General features: G+C 39.6%; 1 protein-coding gene across 1 annotated transcript; it reads left to right on the forward strand.

Moving 5' to 3' along the window:
• The first annotated feature begins 4,940 nt into the window (after positions 1 to 4,940).
• LOC128738649 (histone deacetylase HDAC1) lies at positions 4,941 to 8,592 on the forward strand. The gene is made up of 6 exons (XM_053833953.1): positions 4,941 to 5,143; positions 5,770 to 5,882; positions 5,947 to 6,064; positions 6,127 to 6,587; positions 6,737 to 7,391; positions 7,498 to 8,592. The coding sequence occupies exons 1-6, from the start codon at positions 5,101 to 5,103 to the stop codon at positions 7,572 to 7,574; spliced, it is 1,467 nt and encodes a 488-aa protein (XP_053689928.1). The 5' UTR covers positions 4,941 to 5,100; the 3' UTR covers positions 7,575 to 8,592.
• Positions 8,593 to 18,284: the final 9,692 nt, after the last annotated feature.

The following is an 18,284-nucleotide window of genomic DNA, read 5'->3' on the forward strand; positions in this document are numbered from 1 at the left end:
CCATAACTTTTTTATGAATGTATTAGGTCCCAATGATTGTGAAAAAAATAGTTAGGTACCTTGTTTCATCTATTATAACATTTCTAAAAATATTTTTTGACGTAGGACTACGTCTTACGGCAAGTTTTGAGATAGGGTGTCATTTTAAAAAATCGAAAAATGCGAGCGTCACGAAAAATGAAAGGTTTTGAGCGCTAATAGCTCAGCGGTTTTCCGATCGATTTTTAATATTCTTACACCAATCGATCGGAAAATCTTCTAAGAATTGACCCAAATGAAGAAAAGTATGGATTCTTGATGTTGAACTATTGAAAAATTGAAAATAATGAACCTATGTTTTACCAGAATTCTCGCTTCGTGATTGGTTGGAAGATTCTTTACGATGATCTAAACCTATACCAATTTGATATCTGTGCTTGGGAAGTAAGCCAAAACAAGTGACAGTTTCCTCATTCCAACAAGATTTCTTAACACCACGGTTCAACCTAGACCATTTTGATGTCCTTGCTTGGGAAGTACGCCAGAGAGTAACAAAGCCCCCTCGTGCCAACAGATTTCTTACGAACGCGATTAAACCTAGTCCAATTTGATTTCTGTGTTAGGGAAGTGTGCCAGAAAAAATGACACAAGTTCGTTGTCCCAACAGATCGCAAATTTTTTACTGCGAGACGATTAAACCTCGGCGAACTTGATATCTGTGTTGGAAAAATGTGCTACAGCTGTAGTGTTCGGTTATAATACGACTCTGTATGAATACGCATGCTTGCCGTTTCATTAGAAGTGTAGTGGAAAGATGTGCTGTTGATAAAATAGGATTGAATTGGTAAAATCCCTTCAACGTGGGAAGCCATGGATAATAAAAACAATCTTTAATTTCAGTAAGGTAGCAGGAAAGCAATAGTTTGTGTTCTTGATTTTGTTAAATTGTTTTCAAATGCACAATCTTTTGAGAATTGAACGTATGCAATGTTAGTACTTTGATAAATGTTACATACAACGCATGTAGCATGTTATATGTTGCATATAGCATGTATACATGAAGACTCGAATGATTACATACAAGCATGAATACATGCCACTATCACTACAAAGAGACTTACGTAGTCCTGCGTCACCTATATATGCGGTCGTGTCTTGTACGCAACCCCTCTGATTTTTGAATTTACTCCTGAAAAATGCCATTTTTTCATAAAACTCAAATGTGCGACCCCTAAATCGCGGCAACCAATGTTGACGTCATATAAAAGTTTTGTTGTGACACCCTAAGCTATCATTTGAGGGGTGAGCCCCGGGCTTTTCTGATATAGTGCTATTTTGGGACACTCTAGCGTACATCTGTACCCGGTAGATTATAGCTAAAATATTCAAATTGACTTTTTTCAATTTCTTCCCGATGGATTTTTTTAAAATTGGCATATTATGAATCGTGAAGACCTATACTAACACGTTGTGAAAGAAAATTTTATGTACATCAAAGTTGCATAATCGCACCCTTCAGACATAGCGTGCGCTGTTGAATAGAGAAGTAAACACGATCATTGTCCCAACAGATCGCAAATTCTTTACTGCGAGACGATTAAACCTCGGCGAATTTGATATCTGTGTTGGAAAAATGTGCTACAGCTGTAATGTTCGGTTATAATACGACTGAAGGTGAAATTAGTCATCATCGATTCTGCCAATTTCAAAAGCAGTTTTTTTGTTTGAAACAAAAATTCGGCTTATGAAAATTATTCGCTGTGCTCAGATTGGCAAGAAGAATGCAGTATATACATTTTTATAAACACAATCCCGCTTTCATTAGAAGTGAATTAAAATATATGCTGTTGATAAAATAGAATTGAATTGGTTAAATCCCTTCAACGTGGGGAACCATGGGTAATAAAAACAATCTTTAATTTCAGTAAGGTAGCAGGAAAGCAATAGTTTGTGTTCTTGATTTTGTTAAATTGTTTTCAAATGCACAATCTTTTGAGAATTGAACGTGTGCAATGTTACTACTTTGATAAATGTTACATACAACGCATGTAGCATGTATATATGTTGCATATAGCACGTATATATGTTGCATATAGCACGTATATATGAAGAATCGAATGATTACAAGCATGAATACATGCTACTATCACTACAAAGAGACTTACGTAGTCCTGCGTCACCTATATATGCCGTCGTGTCTTGTACACAACCTCTCTGATTTTTTATTTAAATTTATTTAAATATTGCGAACATTAAATTTTTGTTCACCATTCATTAATGTTCACCTATTGAAGGCGGATCTCATCTAAATCAAGAGTAGATACTATTTCCAGCTTTTTACGCGCTACAGTGGACCCCCGTTCGTTTGAACGATTCCTCATGCAAACTAACGGGGTTAGTTTTTAATTTGAACAACTGGTAACCCTAAATATGCTGGAACTTGTGTGAACTGGCTGCCCTGCTCTTTGTTATTGTTTTGGTGGTTTGATTCAGTTGGCAGTTGCAAGCAGCGAATATTCATTCTCCGATCAGATTTCTACCATAATCGTTGGGAAAACGCAATGTGAAACAGATTAAACACGCTAGATCAGCACAAATAAATCGTGTTTATGTGCATTGTCTGTATAAGCAAATGATGTCATATTGAGTATGACGTTTGAACCATTTTTAATTTGCACGTCGTGCAAACCAACGGGGTTCAAATTAAAAAGTGTTCAGATTAAAAACGGTCAAACGAACGGGGGTCCACGGTATAATGGTGGCCGCTATAAATTGTGTTCGTAATATGCGAACAATCTTTTTGACAACTCTGCATACATCAAATCTGACACTCTTCTCTTGCAACACTACCGTGCTCTTTCTTTCGTTTACGCCAAAGAAGGAAAGCAAAAATGTGCGAAATGTAAACAAAACTATTGCTCCCCTTCTTTTGCGTAAACGAAAGAAAGAGCAACACTGCCGTACAGGAGAAGAGTGCCCAGTTTTGATGGATGCAGAGTTGTCAATAAGATTGTTCGCATATTACGAACACAATTTATAGCGTCCGCCATTATCCAGCTTTTTACGCGCTATAATGGCGGACGCTATAAATTGTGTTCGTAATATGCGAACAATCTTTTTGACAACTCTGCATCCATCAAAACTGGGCACTCTTCTCCTGTAAGGCAGTGTTGCTCTTTCTTTCGTTTACGTAAAAGAAGGAGAGCAATAGTTTTGTTTACATTTCGCATATTTTTGCTCTCCTTCTTTGGCGTAAACGAAAGAAAGAGCACGGTAGTGTTGCAAGAGAAGAGTGCCAGATTTGATGTATGCAGAGTTGTCAAAAAGATTGTTCGCATATTACGAACGCAATTTATAGCGGCCACCATTATAGCGCGTAAAAACACGGAGAATAAAAATGTAGTTTCAACCATATTTATGGTTGTTTTACGCACAAACAAAAATTTCGTTTTGTTTCAAACTGAAATGTATGATTGAAATGAAAATATTTATTGTTACATCAATGTCAACTTCAAATTTGAAAATACTTTACTTTTAATTCAAAACTGTTATTTACTTGATTCAAACAGAATCTCGTTTGGAAACAACAATATTTTCAGGTTGTTATAAAAATATTTTATTGAGGCTTAAAACAACAATCATTTTGTTTGAAACAAACTGGAGCTTTTTCGCTCCGTGAAGCTGGATAGCGCGTAAAAAGCTGGATAAACCACATTCAGGGTTGCCACATACACAGATTATTCTGTGTTTAACAGATATTTGAAAGAAATCGCCTGTACAGAATCTGTATGCATAGAATACAGATTTTCGCCAAATTACACAGATTAAACAGATTTTTGAGCTTTTACATGAGAGTGAAAGAGACGGAAATAGTCAGGAAAATGACTCTCTATCTGTTTCACTCTCATTGTTTTGCATTGGACAGATTTTTGCACAGATATTTTTTCTCGCCATACAGATTGTCAGATTTTTCCAACAAAAAACACAGAATTATATGTGGCATCCCTGACCACATTGCCTGGTAGTAGCTGTCAATATACGTTGAACAAAAAGGACAAAAACTTGTATGCAAGCATCATGCTACACAGTGGAGCCAGTCGAAAAAGAATGTTCAATGCTGCTCTGTAAAACATCAAAGTTTGTTATCACATAAAAGAGCATTCAAGATGTAGGGTAACCAACGTATTTTGGACCCCCTCAGCAGCTGTACATAATTTGGACACTTACAGCAAAATCAAATGCAAGTGTCCAAATTATGTACAGCTGCTTAAGGGGTCCAAAATAGGTTGGTTACCCTAGTCGATGTAGTTTATAGAGATTGCTGGCATTTATCTTACACACACTTCGCCGCGTATACGTATACGCGATTTGTATTCATCGGGAAGTTTTTTTCCAGAGCGAAATCATTTCCCGATGCACGGAAACCACCAATGCAGTCACACACTAGCAACCCTTATACCTATATTTTAACAATTCGTAATGAATTTAAAATATGTCGACCAACCTATTAATTAAACGATTATATTAAACGAATTTTTCGTGCTGCTTTAACGGGAAACTAGCAGTCATTAACTTTTCGTCGGAGAGCCCAAATTCGGAAGCAGTTTTTGGGCTCAAAAGCGGAGTTTTATTTACAGAAATGTATTGATTGTATTCGTCTTGCCCATCTAAACACAGTGAATATATTTTCATGAACAGAATTTTTGTTACAAACAAAAAACTGTTTTTGAAATTTGCAGAATCGATGAAGTAGTTACACCTTAAAATCTAATGATGATATTATTTCCAAAAAGTACCTGGCAACCCTGCTCAACATATTCGCGCGGCGTAGCTGTTTTCTTTCACGCACACACATTCAGGCTATGCTGTCTTCTCGTTCACTCAACGAACACGACGACGACAACGACAGCAACGCAGGTAGTAGCATAACTTAAACCAAAACAGCCCAAACCGTCGGTGAGTCTGGCTCGGCGAAAGTGTGCTCCGTTGGTTTTAGTCTTGAGTGGAGTCCAATTTACTCACCGTGTCGGTCGACGCATAGTGCATCTACCTTAGCAGCAGTAGTAAACAATCAAGTGCATACTAACTAGTGGAATTTGCAAGCCGTTGAAAACAGTAACAATGCAATCGCACAGCAAAAAGCGCGTCTGTTACTACTATGACAGTGAGTATTCCAAAAGGTTTGCAAAGTGCGGATTTTTCTTTTGGGAAAATTTGCTTGATTTGTTCAAATTTAAGAATAATGTTCACTATTACGCTTTTCATTGTAGTCTAGCAGTAGTTTTTATCAATATTTTAACATAAAATATTAATTCTACTAGCTTGAAATAGTTTTGAAATTTTATGGGCAGTGTCTCTAGCGTTCACTTTTAAGATGGCGACCGTACAATCCGAACAAAGTGTTGCTTCCATGGGGTGTTGGAGCGGATGTGATATGTGAAGTCCGAAGAAGTACGGTTGCATGTAGCTACAAGCAAGAAGTGATGCAGACAGTATTATCAGTGTTATATGATTAAGTAATCAAGTATTGAAAATATTGTATTTTTGGTATAAATTAAGTATAAGTTGTGAACCTCATTTTGTTAAAATTACGTTTAAGAATTCAGGTACAAAACATTTTCCTGGTTGCACTGCGGGTCATATGAACGAATCATGCATGCGTGTACGGGTGCAACTAGCAAGTAAACGCTAGGAGACAGTGAACTTAATTTGTCAAATTGAGCGTCGCACCGTTTTCTCAATAAGCCTGAAGGTGTGTAAAATTAATTCTGAGAAAAATTTATTCCACAGGTGATATCGGTAACTATTACTATGGCCAAGGGCATCCGATGAAGCCTCATCGGATTCGCATGACACACAATCTTCTGCTAAATTATGGGCTTTACCGTAAGATGGAAATCTATGTAAGTTTTTAAAGTTTTATCAATCGGGCAGAGATATCTTTTTAACGGCAAAATTGTTTTTCAGAGACCTCACAAAGCGACGGCAGATGAAATGACAAAATTTCACTCGGACGACTATATCCGTTTTTTGCGATCGATTCGTCCGGATAACATGTCTGAATATAACAAACAGATGCAGAGATGTACGTAAATATGTCCTACTTATGTAAAACATATCATAATTGATGTCTTTCTTGAATTATAGTTAATGTCGGCGAGGATTGTCCGGTGTTCGATGGTCTGTACGAATTCTGTCAACTTTCGGCAGGGGGTTCGGTAGCCGCTGCTGTAAAACTGAACAAACAGGCATCGGAAATCTGCATCAACTGGGGTGGTGGTCTGCATCATGCCAAAAAATCGGAAGCTTCCGGTTTCTGCTACGTGAACGATATCGTGCTCGGTATTTTGGAGCTGCTCAAGTACCACCAGCGGGTGCTATACATTGACATTGATGTACACCACGGGGACGGTGTGGAGGAGGCATTCTACACCACCGATCGGGTAATGACGGTTAGCTTCCACAAGTACGGAGAGTACTTCCCGGGAACGGGAGATTTACGGGACATCGGTGCTGGGCGGGGAAAGTACTACGCGGTGAACATTCCGCTCCGCGATGGAATGGACGATGAATCGTATGAATCGATCTTTGTTCCGATTATCTCCAAGGTATGTGCATCGTTCAGTTGTCAATTTCATAATTCTTTTGGTCATTTCGGTACCTTAAGCATTTAAACAATCCGATTAACTAAAAACTAACGCTTAGCGGATTGAGCAGCGGTTTAACCGATCTAATCATTACGTCTTTAACGTCTTAGGTAATGGAAACTTTCCAACCGTCGGCTGTAGTACTGCAGTGCGGTGCCGATTCTCTAACCGGTGACCGGTTGGGCTGCTTTAATCTTACCGTCAAGGGTCACGGCAAGTGTGTGGAATTCGTTAAGAAGTATAATCTGCCCTTCTTGATGGTGGGCGGCGGTGGTTACACCATTCGAAACGTTTCCCGTTGCTGGACGTATGAAACGTCGGTGGCACTTGGATCGGAGATTGCCAATGAACTGCCATATAACGATTACTTCGAGTACTTCGGTCCGGATTTCAAGCTGCACATTTCGCCCAGCAACATGAGCAATCAGAACACGACAGAGTATTTGGAAAAGATCAAGAACAGGCTGTTCGAAAATCTACGTATGCTGCCCCATGCACCTGGCGTCCAGATGCAGGCCATTCCGGAGGACGCCATTAACGACGAAAGCGAAGACGAGGACAAGATAGACAAAGACGAACGATTACCTCAAAGTGACAAGGACAAACGGATAGTGCCAGATAACGAGTTCTCCGATTCCGAAGATGAAGGCGAAGGAGGTCGTCGGGACAGTCGGTCCTATAAGGGAACGGCACGTAAGCGTCCTCGTTTGGACAAGGACTCTAAAACTGCGACCGAAGATGTGAAGGACGAGATGGAAGTAAAAGGTTAGCATTTAGTAGCTATTTCGTAGTTGTTGATTTTTAGAACCAATAAACGTAGAATGCTCAATGTTTTTCGCTCTGTTTTCTTTCTTTTGTGGATCACTTGCAGCTGAAACGACGGGTGATAAAGAGGAAGCAAAAGCGGGAGAGGAACCGAAAAAAGAGACCACCGCCACTGTTGCATGATCAGTGTTGGCCGCGTACCGGAAATAACCCGATGGTGCGGCATAATTTGCGCGTGTAAACAAACACACACCCGCATGTGGTCGGACTAAAGCATGAGTGAATGAATGAGGAGGTTCAGATTAAGGTGCGTGTGTGTTTGTTTGTGTGGTACAAGAAAAACTGTAATATTTTTATATGATAGGATTAATATCTTGTTTTAGAGCAGGGATAAGAGAATAACGCTGTTACTCACTAACTATTTCCCAGCTTGGTTTCATAATGTTTTAAATATAAAACCAAGGTTTTGTTGCAGCTACACGATAGCATGTCAACAAGATCGTATTTTTTTAACTGACAACAAACAACTGCCAAAATAGTTGCGATTTAAAATTACATTATGCAGCACAGGCAAGCATAAAATAAAGCAGAGAATTGATTTGTCACCGAAACAGGCTATCGAACATTGTTTTCCATGGACTAAATAATTTTATACAAGTATATAACACAATAAACTACAAACAATTTGCGAACGCAACCAAGCAGCTGCAAAATAAAGTATGATCTCAGGAATGTAACCCAAAACTTTTGTATCAATTCATGTTTTCTTCCGGTTTTTGAATTTGTAACTAGCGAATTGCACACTCAAATTGAATATCACCCCCATAGAAGAAACTCATCTATTTATTTATTTATCGCGAAATAACCACGACACGACGGAAGGACATGTTCTGTTTTCAAAAGCAGAAAAATACCTTGATGTACTGTTGTAAATGGTAGAATCAAGTGTTACTAAACGATAAACAGCTAAAGATAGTTGGAGATTGATAGTATTTTGGAAAGGAAATAAATTGAAAAATTAAGTAAGTTTGAAATTATCCTATCTGCAAACAACATAGGTTGTAGATTTTCATATAGCAAACAAATTTAAACAAAAAAAACTATTAAAGATCAAAGTATCAAGTACATAAATATAATAATAGATTTAAAAAATGAACACCGTGAAATCGGAAGTAAATAGTGGTAGTAAACCGTAACAGATTCAGAACTCTAGCTAATCGAATAAAATTGAATAATTCATCTCTTCAAAATGGGGGTTTGTCTTTCTTTTCTTCTGTCCAGTTTTTTAAGATTATTTCGCCTGAGATGTTAACAGAAAGAATAAGAATTCAGTTAGCCACCCTTTGCAGTGACTAACAGAAGAGAGAACATTACCTGATGCAGCCGTTGATTAATTGCTGTCTGATTATTAAACAGGTCTTATCTCCAAGCTTAAATAAACCGAGTGAGGGTTTATTACACTGTGCCGCGCTGGCAGAGCAAAACTTTCACGTGATCTGTGTCTCGCACACCTGTAGGAACAAAATAGAGCTCAAAGTGGTCCACAGCCTCTTGTCCAACAACTCCTATTCTTACCTTTTTGTTGTACCAGCCGGGATATGAGCAATTTTAGTGGTAATCTGGTAACTGACCCCGGTCGAAACGCGTATCGTATGCCGATACGGAACCATGTGTAGAATTCAAAGCAATGGAAGTAGCAAGCCAGCTTTGATTGATATTATTTACTAATAGAAAGACGTCCGATAGCAGCAGCGGTAGAACAAATGATATTATGTTTATTCTTGTTTATTATTGAATTCATGGATTACTAGGATCTCTCATGTGCTTCGTTCTTGCGGAGGGTTACTCTGTACTGACTCTGTACGTCCATTTCTCTTTGGTCAATCTCTGATTCAGGTCGAATGGTGTTGACATGGTGTTACAGTTGGTCATACCGAACTGCCGCAGCAATTCACCCACGTAATGCGCTGCACACGGATGCCAAATATTTGATTTGCAATAATGCCGGGAGTTTTTACCATGAATTCGTTCAAAATATCAGTTAACAACTTAAACTTCATTCACAATGTCTGAAACAAACAATTTAAATTAAATGGTGAAAGCAAGTTTAAAATTAAATGGCAGTATTCCTTTTCTGTTAACATTTCCAACTGAGCGAAGAGATTTCATCATCGCTTAGTTTCTACAATGGAAATAACATGAAGATTATGCAAACATACGATTACAATTTTATAACATACTTGAAAACCATCCAAACAGTACTCGATGGCCTGCGACGGTTATTCCAACAAAGCCGGTGTGAGTTTGATCTTATTCTATCCCACAAATAATAAATCCATAATCTCGTTTAAATGATTTTTCTGCTGCTTGTAGTGGCACGGTGAATATTTTCGGTCAGTTTTTAACCAACGACACGTAGACCTGATGTTGAGCCAATTGTCAACCGCTCCTGACATCCGTTACGCCGCTTCCGAAGCTACTGTTTGGTGAACGTCGACGATGGTCATTTTTCGACACCCCAACGGTATTGTTCCCATTAAGGGTATGATTTGGTAATCCTAGCGAATGAAAGCCGTAATTGTTGTTGACGGTGTCGTTTAAAAAACCTTCACCTGCACTGTTTATATTCGGCTGTGAACGGATTATTAGCTGCTTCTGCTGCTGCTGGTATCCCGATCCAATCCCGAACCAAGGCATTTGGAAAACAACCTAAAGCAACCCGTATGATAAAAATAGCTAATTATATATTATTTACTTACTAGGTCATTCCATACAGAGCTGTCTGAGTCTTGCACTAGAGAACTGTCAGAAAAATTTAGATAGGTTATTGGGTTACTAAGATTAACACGCGAGTATTTTGATGAGATCCACATGAATTCGTGAGATATGCAAGGCACGAAATTCACTCACTGCAAATGAAACTGGTACCAAAGATTTTTAGCATTTTGTTCCACGCGTGGTGTCTGTATAGTTTGTGGGGTTACTCTGTACGTCCATTTCTCTTTGGTCAATCGCTGATTCAGGTCGAATGGTGTTACAGTTGGTCATACCGAACTGCCGCAGGAATTCATCCACGTGATGCGCAGCACAAGGATGCCGAATATTTGCTTTGCAATAATGCCGAGAATTTTCACCATAAATTCGTTCAAAATATCAGAAGATCATTGATATAAACCGCAACTTTGATGACTTGCTCCAAAATCAAGATACTTGCCTGGAGTCCGGCGCTTCCGTCCACTGCGCCTAACCGATTCTCCTGCTTCTGGTTCGCATAAGTTGTCATCCAGAGGTTCCTGTCAGTGACATCATATTCTGCTTCTGCAAACTCTATTACTTCTTACTCAATTGATTCTAGACTCTCCTGTCTGTTTTGCTGCTCACTCAGCACTCAGCAACACAACGTGAATGTCTCGGCTTACGAAAACTTTCTTCGTTTGTGCGTTGTAGACACTGCATCTCTTGGTCTCCCATGCATACTCCAGTCTCGGACCTGGAATCCCATTTCTTCCTTTGCACTTTTATGAATCTCGTATGATCTTTGTCACAATTTCGAGTTTTGCAAGATTCTGAGGAGTTCAACTTTAGATGATTTGGTAGTTACGTAACTAGGAAAGCATGGGTAGTTTAATATACAAATTTGCAATTTTTCCTCACAGTAAAGTAGAAACCAACTCCCCTCATTGCTTAGCCAGAAAGCGGATAGAAATAATCACGGCGATTGTACAACATTTCGCCGAATACCATTTCGCGAAAAACTTGGAGCGGAATGTACCATTTCACGGAAAACTTTTTCGTGGGAAGTACCATTTCGCAGGGGTCCTCCCGCAGTGGGCGGTACTTTCGACGACGGGTTGCCGGCAACAATCGCGCTGAATCATCTAGTGTTATTATAGATAGTTTTCGGTGGCTTGAAAAATCGAAAAGCAAAAAATTATTCGTGAGATGCAAGTCGATTTTTTTAAATAAAATCAATTGTCTGTGGACCCTACAGCCTAAAGAACTCGAAAAATGAGTTTAAGGAGTCTTAACGCCTCTAACACTAAATAGAAATGGAAATTCAAACAAAAGCATTTACAAAAATCGCCATTTTTTCGTTCTTTTCGTAGGTTTTTGCATGAAAAACAATAACATATATATGAAAAGCAAGTATACATTTGGTTTTCGCGTTTAAACTTTAGCTAAAAATGCATTATTTTTGCTCGATTAAAAAATTCTCTTTCCCATCAGTTGCCCAACACTGGGAGGATAAAAACACTATAAAATATTATTGTAATACAAGCACGGCTGTCATTCGCTCACACTATGCGCCCAATGTTCCAATATTATGCCTTGTCGCACAGAGCGATTCGGCAACACACCTCTACCGCTAATATGCACACAGCGTACGAGCGAAAGCGGAGTGGGAGCGAACGACAGCACTCGGTGAAAATCGCCCAGTGAGTGATCATCCAAACAGCACTTGGTGCTGCCCTTTGCCACACTCCGTGCGGAATTAACGCAAAAAAATGGTTTTGTATTTACAACTTTTCTGCCCTTTTAAAAGTGAAAATACACGCTGCACTAGTGTTCGACATCGGAACGAAAATTGAAGTCCGGGTTCCGGTCCGGTCCGGTCCGGTAAAAAATCGGAACGAAATTTTTAGGTCCGATTTCGTTCCGGTCCGATTTAGCTCTGTTCCGGTTCCGGTCCGATTCCGGTCCGGAAGTCCGAAATTGTCCGGATGCAAAATTTACCAATTTTTAAAAAATAAGTAAATGTCAAAGGTAAAGCTTTGAATGTGTAGAACCTTCTGTAACTTCTAAACGCTAACCGGCCTGAAATGGATCATTTAAAAAAATTGAAAAATGCGGCACCATTAACTGGTGCTTGGTAGCTTACCCATCATGGAATGGTGCACTTTCAGACATAAAAGTCAGATTTTAATTAAAAAATTGTCTTTCAACCGTCAGTTTATGCTCTTTTTAATGAAAATTAATTTAAATTCGCGATTTTTTATTTTCCCCGGAAACTTTAAATCAAATTTTCCATAGACATGTGCGCCGCCGCGCCACGCCGCCGCCGCCGACACTTTTGCATGCGCCGCCGCCGCCGATGATTTAGAACCGGCGCGCCGCCTAGGTCCTTTTTCCCACGCCGCCGAGGCCATTTTCCCACGCCGACGAAATAGCCCAACATTGACAAAGAAGCGTGTCAAAATGTTGACAGCACATAGTGAACCCGTTTTGTGAATTCATTCTTATATTGTACCTTTAATTTAGATTCAATTTAACTGCCGCGTAGATGTACCCTGAGTATTGCCGTGCATCCAACTGAGAGCAAAAATACCTAACTTAAATAAACTTCAGTATGACGTTTTCCGATAAACTTCTGTCTTGCTTCCCGGTGTTAATTTCTTTTTAAAAATTGCTTTTCGTTTGGGAGGTATGATTACTTTCCTTGGCAGTGAGGGTAAGAACGGCAACTCTTACTTTTACTAGAATAGTATCAATTGTGTTTTTATACACTGAACTTGTTAGTATTCATTACTTTAGATATTTTAAGACGTCATGACCGATATGAATCGTCAAATATCGAAATATAAACCAAAATAATGCGAGTGCCGCCGACTTGATGTACGCGAAATGGACCCGACTGAATGGACTCGCGAGTACGTTTCAACCTCTAATTCTTGGATGATCTGCAACTCGTTTACAGTCTTTTTGCAGAGAAAACAGATGTTATTCAATGTTACGGCTGTTATGGCTACCACTTATACACCGTATATACAACTACTAGCTGACCCGACAAACTTCTTATTGCCAAAAATTAAACTGTGCTGTACATAAATCCTGGGGGCTACCCTCCGCAGTGGACGGCACTTCCGACGGCAGGTCGCTGACAACACTCGCGGCCGTCTCTCTCGCCCTGAATCATCTAGTGTTACTATAGGTAGTTTCTGGTGGTCTTGTTATTGACTAATGTTTTATCACAGACAAACAGATATAACTCTTGGAAGAAAAATCAACAAAAATTATCGTACCTCACATTTAGCCTGAACACCAGCACCATCTATGATCGACATTCCCAAATACCAAACAGCAACAGCATGGATATCCCTCGAAGTAGCAAGTATTTTTTATGGGGAATTCCCCTTCTGTTGTCAAAAAGCGCCACTTTGACCAAAACGGAGACATTCCCAACTAAGCCCAATTTTGAAATAACGGTTTAATCGGTACGAAGAATGGAAAACGAGTGTTATGTCTGTTTGACTGTGGTTTTAAGGAAGAGCCTAAAATTTCTCGAATTCGATTAGTTTTTAAGTTACGCAAAAATGTCTGTTTCATTTGTATGAGAGTCCGCCCCCACTACCACAGGGGTGAGGGGTCTCAAAACTTCATAAAATAAATTCATGCCTCTAAAATTCCCCAGGAAATTTGGAGGAAATTTGTATTTCATTTGTCAGGAAGTCCCCTCTCTTAAAAGGGAGAGGGGTCATTATTCCCCTCCTAAAGAGGGAAGGGGTCTCAATTCACCATAGAAAAAAAAATTGCCTACAAAAACACCCACATGCCAAATTTGGTTTCATTTGCTTGATTAGTTCTCGAATTATGAGGAAATTTGTATTTCATGTGTATGGGAGCCCTTCTCTTATAGGTGGGAGAGATCATAATTCCCCTCCTAGAAAGGGGAGGAGTTACATTTGCTCGATTAGCTCTTCAGTTAAGCAGAATTTTGTGTTTCATTTGTATGGGAGCCCCCCTTCTTAGTGGGGGAGGGGTCTCTTACCATCATAAGAACTTTCCCCGACCCCAAAAATTCCTACATGCAAATTTTCATGCCGATCAGTTGAGTAGTTTTCGATTCTATAAGGAACATACTGACAGACGGACAGAAATCCATTTTTATAGGTACAGGTTGTCCGGTTACCAAGCCATTTCTTCAAAAGTATCCGGGACATGTTTAGATCTAGCCAATGTTATCTCAGCTTTATTCTAGATAAACTTCTATTGAACCAATTGTTGCATCTTGGTGTGACTTGAGGTCGCATAACCCACCATGCGTTTTGAAGTCAAAGGACTGGTCACTTTCTCGGTGGATACGGAACTTACTCGGTCATTGAAACTCAAGCACATGATTTGACTTTTGTCGTGCCTGTAAGCTGGCTGACAAACTTAGGTGCCGGTCTTACTCTGATACTGATTTCCAGTGTTGCAAGCCCGCACTCATGGGGTCTAATTTTCTTACACGCGCGTTTTTGTTCTAACGAACACGCCGACATGAGCATCTCCTTGGGATTCTCACTCTTATTTTTTCATGCCCTGCGACAAGTTTTTGCGAGTGTGTATTCAACTATCGGCCACGGTTGCCGCCTTCGCTCGTAATTGCAATCCGAGCAGCTGACACCGATCACTCGCGAGGGCTCGCAGTCTTATCCGCGTGTGTAAGTGAGGGCGCAAGGTGAACAAAAAGGAAAAAAACGCAAAATATGTATCCATATATCCTAGTATGCCGCCTGCCCGCGCAGGTTGCTGGCTTCTCACGAGCTGTTGGCTTTGTGAGTGGGCTGTGCAGGAAGACACTTTGAACTATGCGCTCGCTAGTAAGTAGGTAGTAGGATCCATGTACGCAGCATCGACGGTTGTGTATCGTGCGCTTGCGTTGTTGCGTAAACGTTGGATGCTACTTATACTCGTTCGCATGAGACTACGCATACTTTAATTCTCGCTCGACTTGCAGCATTGCCGATTTCACCCGCAAAGTTTTAGGTGTCGTCTATTATACGCAATGCATGTAATATCCCTTAATTAAAAAAACACATAGGCAGAAAGCAGAAATTTAAATTCGATCTATAGCAATCGGACGTTAATATGTATGGCATAAAATCGAAAGATGGGGTGCGTATCCAAACCTTTCCAGCCCTTTACGTACCCGTACCTACCATATTGCGTTTTCACAAACATACAAATAAAAAATAAATCATAGATTAAAGTGTCATTAAAAATCATTCACAAAATAAGCATTATTAAGATTTGTTTTACTTGTCAACTTTAGTTCGGTTTTTAAAAAGCCCTCCCATGGGTAGGTGGTTTGTCGCGCACTTCGGCAGACTCCTAAACTTAATTCCGCATGTAGAATGTAATACAGTTTTAGTTAGATATATGTGTGGTATGTAGTATAGTATTGCATAATTTAGCTTTATGTGTAGCATGTGGCTCGTAAAGCGGAATGGAGCGAAATCGAACGGATTTGATTTTAAATCCGTAAGCACCGGGAGGGCTTACTCAGTTCCCTAGATGAGTTGCTGGTATGCACAGAAATTTCTCTAGAAAACTGAAACCAAATCCTACCCACCATTCATGAGATTTTGACTTACTCATGAAAATTAAAAATTATCGCTAGTTAGAACGAACGGGTGTTCAAAAATGATGTGATGTCTTTATTTGCGTAATCGAGACATTTTCTATGAGATTGCCATAGAATTTGTGGCTGTTATGCGATTATGGACAGCACAGCACTGAAAAATACACACACACACGTACATGTATACTTGTGTATGCATGTATGAGTGTGCATGGGTGTATAAGTACGAATGAATATATGTTTGAGTGTTCTATGATGAGTCGGAAATTCTTCTTATACCTATGCTGCCAAACTACAATTATTAATGGGCAGGAAGTTATAGTCAGTAGCTGTATTTCCTGTGTCAGTTTCCTATGTTATTACTATTATTATTAATATTGCTATCGTTGCTGTTACTGTCACCTCTATTGTATTGTTTTTGATGTAATTAATTATAATTATTATTTTCTTATTTCCCTCCTTTATTAGAATGATTTGCATGTCTTGTGACTAACCGCTTTAACGGTATTCAACTAACAACATAAAATGATCATGAATGACGCTGTTTGTCTCCCAAGGGCCCTCCTAATGCTGATGAGCCTCTGTCGGAGAGTGCATCAAGTCGGACGGTGGCATCTCACCGGCGGTCTGCTCCTCTCCATTCTTGCTGCTGTCGTCGCGGTCGGACTTAGTGGATCTCTCGAAAAGCTTTATAGCCTCGATATATATTTTGTTCTGTCCATTGCCCAATCCTGGCAGACTTCAACTGGAATTCCATTTCTAACTAAATCTTTTTAGAGTATAGCTCTTCAAGTAAAAACAGGTATTCGATTCTCTGGCTGATTCAAGCGATAGTGAAGGGCTGTCCTCAATATACTATCATTCCCACTTCCTAAAATATGGTCGTAGTACATAATATATGGCCATGGTATGAGGATTTTTTCGATTCAATACCATCCTCACAGAATTATCAACTTCGTTAACATCTTATTAAGTCTTGCTTTAGCGACAGCTTGCACTTAAAACTTAACACGGCATATATACATATCTCCAAGTGAAGTTCTACATGATCCACCTCATCCTTTCTTAGTTACAGAATTGCTTCAATTTGACCACGGTCTGAAGAGCATACCGACAAATCGGTTGACTACCGCTACAAATACGCAATTATTGCCACCGGGAATAATACGAGCGAGTACCAGTCCCCATTATATCGCATCTGCTCTATTTTTCGGAAGTTCAAGTGGCTTTTCGATAGTTCTGAGCGATAATATTGCTCTTGAATAATATTCCGCACAAAATATTTGAAAATTTACGCCAACAGCTACAATACTGCAAAGATGGTAAATAAAGAAGCGGCTGTGGCTTTTAATGAGCATAGGTGGTTGAACAGCGCTGGGTCAACCGTGATGACATGAGTAGTTGGAGAGATGAGTAGCGTCCATCCTAGTGAGTAGTTAGTTGGTAGTAGCATAGGTGATGGACAGACATAGAATTCTCGTGTTATTACTAACCCGAAAATTGCAATCAACATGTTGACTAAAAACTTCCTCTTTTCTTTTCTTTTCTTTTTTTTTCTCTGCCTTATCTCTATCGCTTCTTCTCACGGTAACAATAATGATGTCGTGAGGGGCGGCAAGAGATCAGCCACAGACGACTACACTGGTGACAACGATGGAGAGGACGGCATGGAGCCGTGAATAAGAGCAAACTAAGATAAGAGACGTACGAACAAGACGAGCAAACGAACAAAGGAAGGAGAAAACAAGATAAGTACAAGTACACAATGATACCGAGCCAAGTTCTGTCACTCTTCTTCCTCCTCATTAATCCATAATCACCAACGCATTATGGCGCTAGTGTCCGCACGGAATCTTTTATCATTATCACAACCACCTTATCTCAGCCCTGGACAGACTTGGCTCTAACTGCCCCACCTCGTGCTGCAAACAGAAACAGAACAGAAACTTTAGTTCGGTTTTTAAAAAGATTTTGTTTAAACTAATACGAAATGCGGTATTTTAACGGTGTGAAATACTCGCACGCCGATGCACGCCGCCGCCGCCGCCGCCGATAGTAACGAACGGCGTCACGCCGGCGACGCCGCCGCCGCCGAATAAAAATTATTCCTGCGCCGCCGCCGCCGATAATCTGACCGGCGCACACCTCTAATTTTCCAGTTTTCTGGACATCACTTGCTTCAAAAGTTTATAGCTCTTGAACAATTTGTTTTATGAAGCGGCGAACAAAATCTCAGCCATTTAGCAAAAATAGTATTTGGAAAAAATATTTCTCAAAATTTTCCACGGTGGTGGAAAACTCTTGTAGAAAAATAAAATCACTGCAGTGAAATTGTTGACACTAACACTAAGACAAAAATACAGTGGACTCTTGAAAAAGTTAACTCTCTGAAAAGTTAATTGTTCAGAAAAGTTAAGCGAATATTAGCTCCCATGCAACACTCTAAAAAGTTAATGTTTGCCTTAACTTTTCTGAGAGTTTAAATTTTTTGGTTATCCAAAGCGTTCATTCACACACCTGTGTTTTCCTTCAATCTTTATTTCTCATTTTTG

Source organism: Sabethes cyaneus, chromosome 2, assembly GCF_943734655.1.
Source record: "Sabethes cyaneus chromosome 2, idSabCyanKW18_F2, whole genome shotgun sequence".
NCBI classification, from domain to species: Eukaryota; Metazoa; Arthropoda; class Insecta; order Diptera; family Culicidae; genus Sabethes; species Sabethes cyaneus.

Excerpts from the sequence above, each read along its gene's own strand:
- LOC128738649 (XM_053833953.1), top strand. The coding sequence starts at position 5,101 with ATGCAATCGCACAGCAAAAAGCGCGTCTGTTACTACTATGACA. Across the intron at positions 6,065-6,126 it reads TAACAAACAGATGCAGAGAT|TTAATGTCGGCGAGGATTGT; the intron begins GTACGTAAATAT and ends CTTGAATTATAG. Across the intron at positions 7,392-7,497 it reads GGACGAGATGGAAGTAAAAG|CTGAAACGACGGGTGATAAA; the intron begins GTTAGCATTTAG and ends GATCACTTGCAG.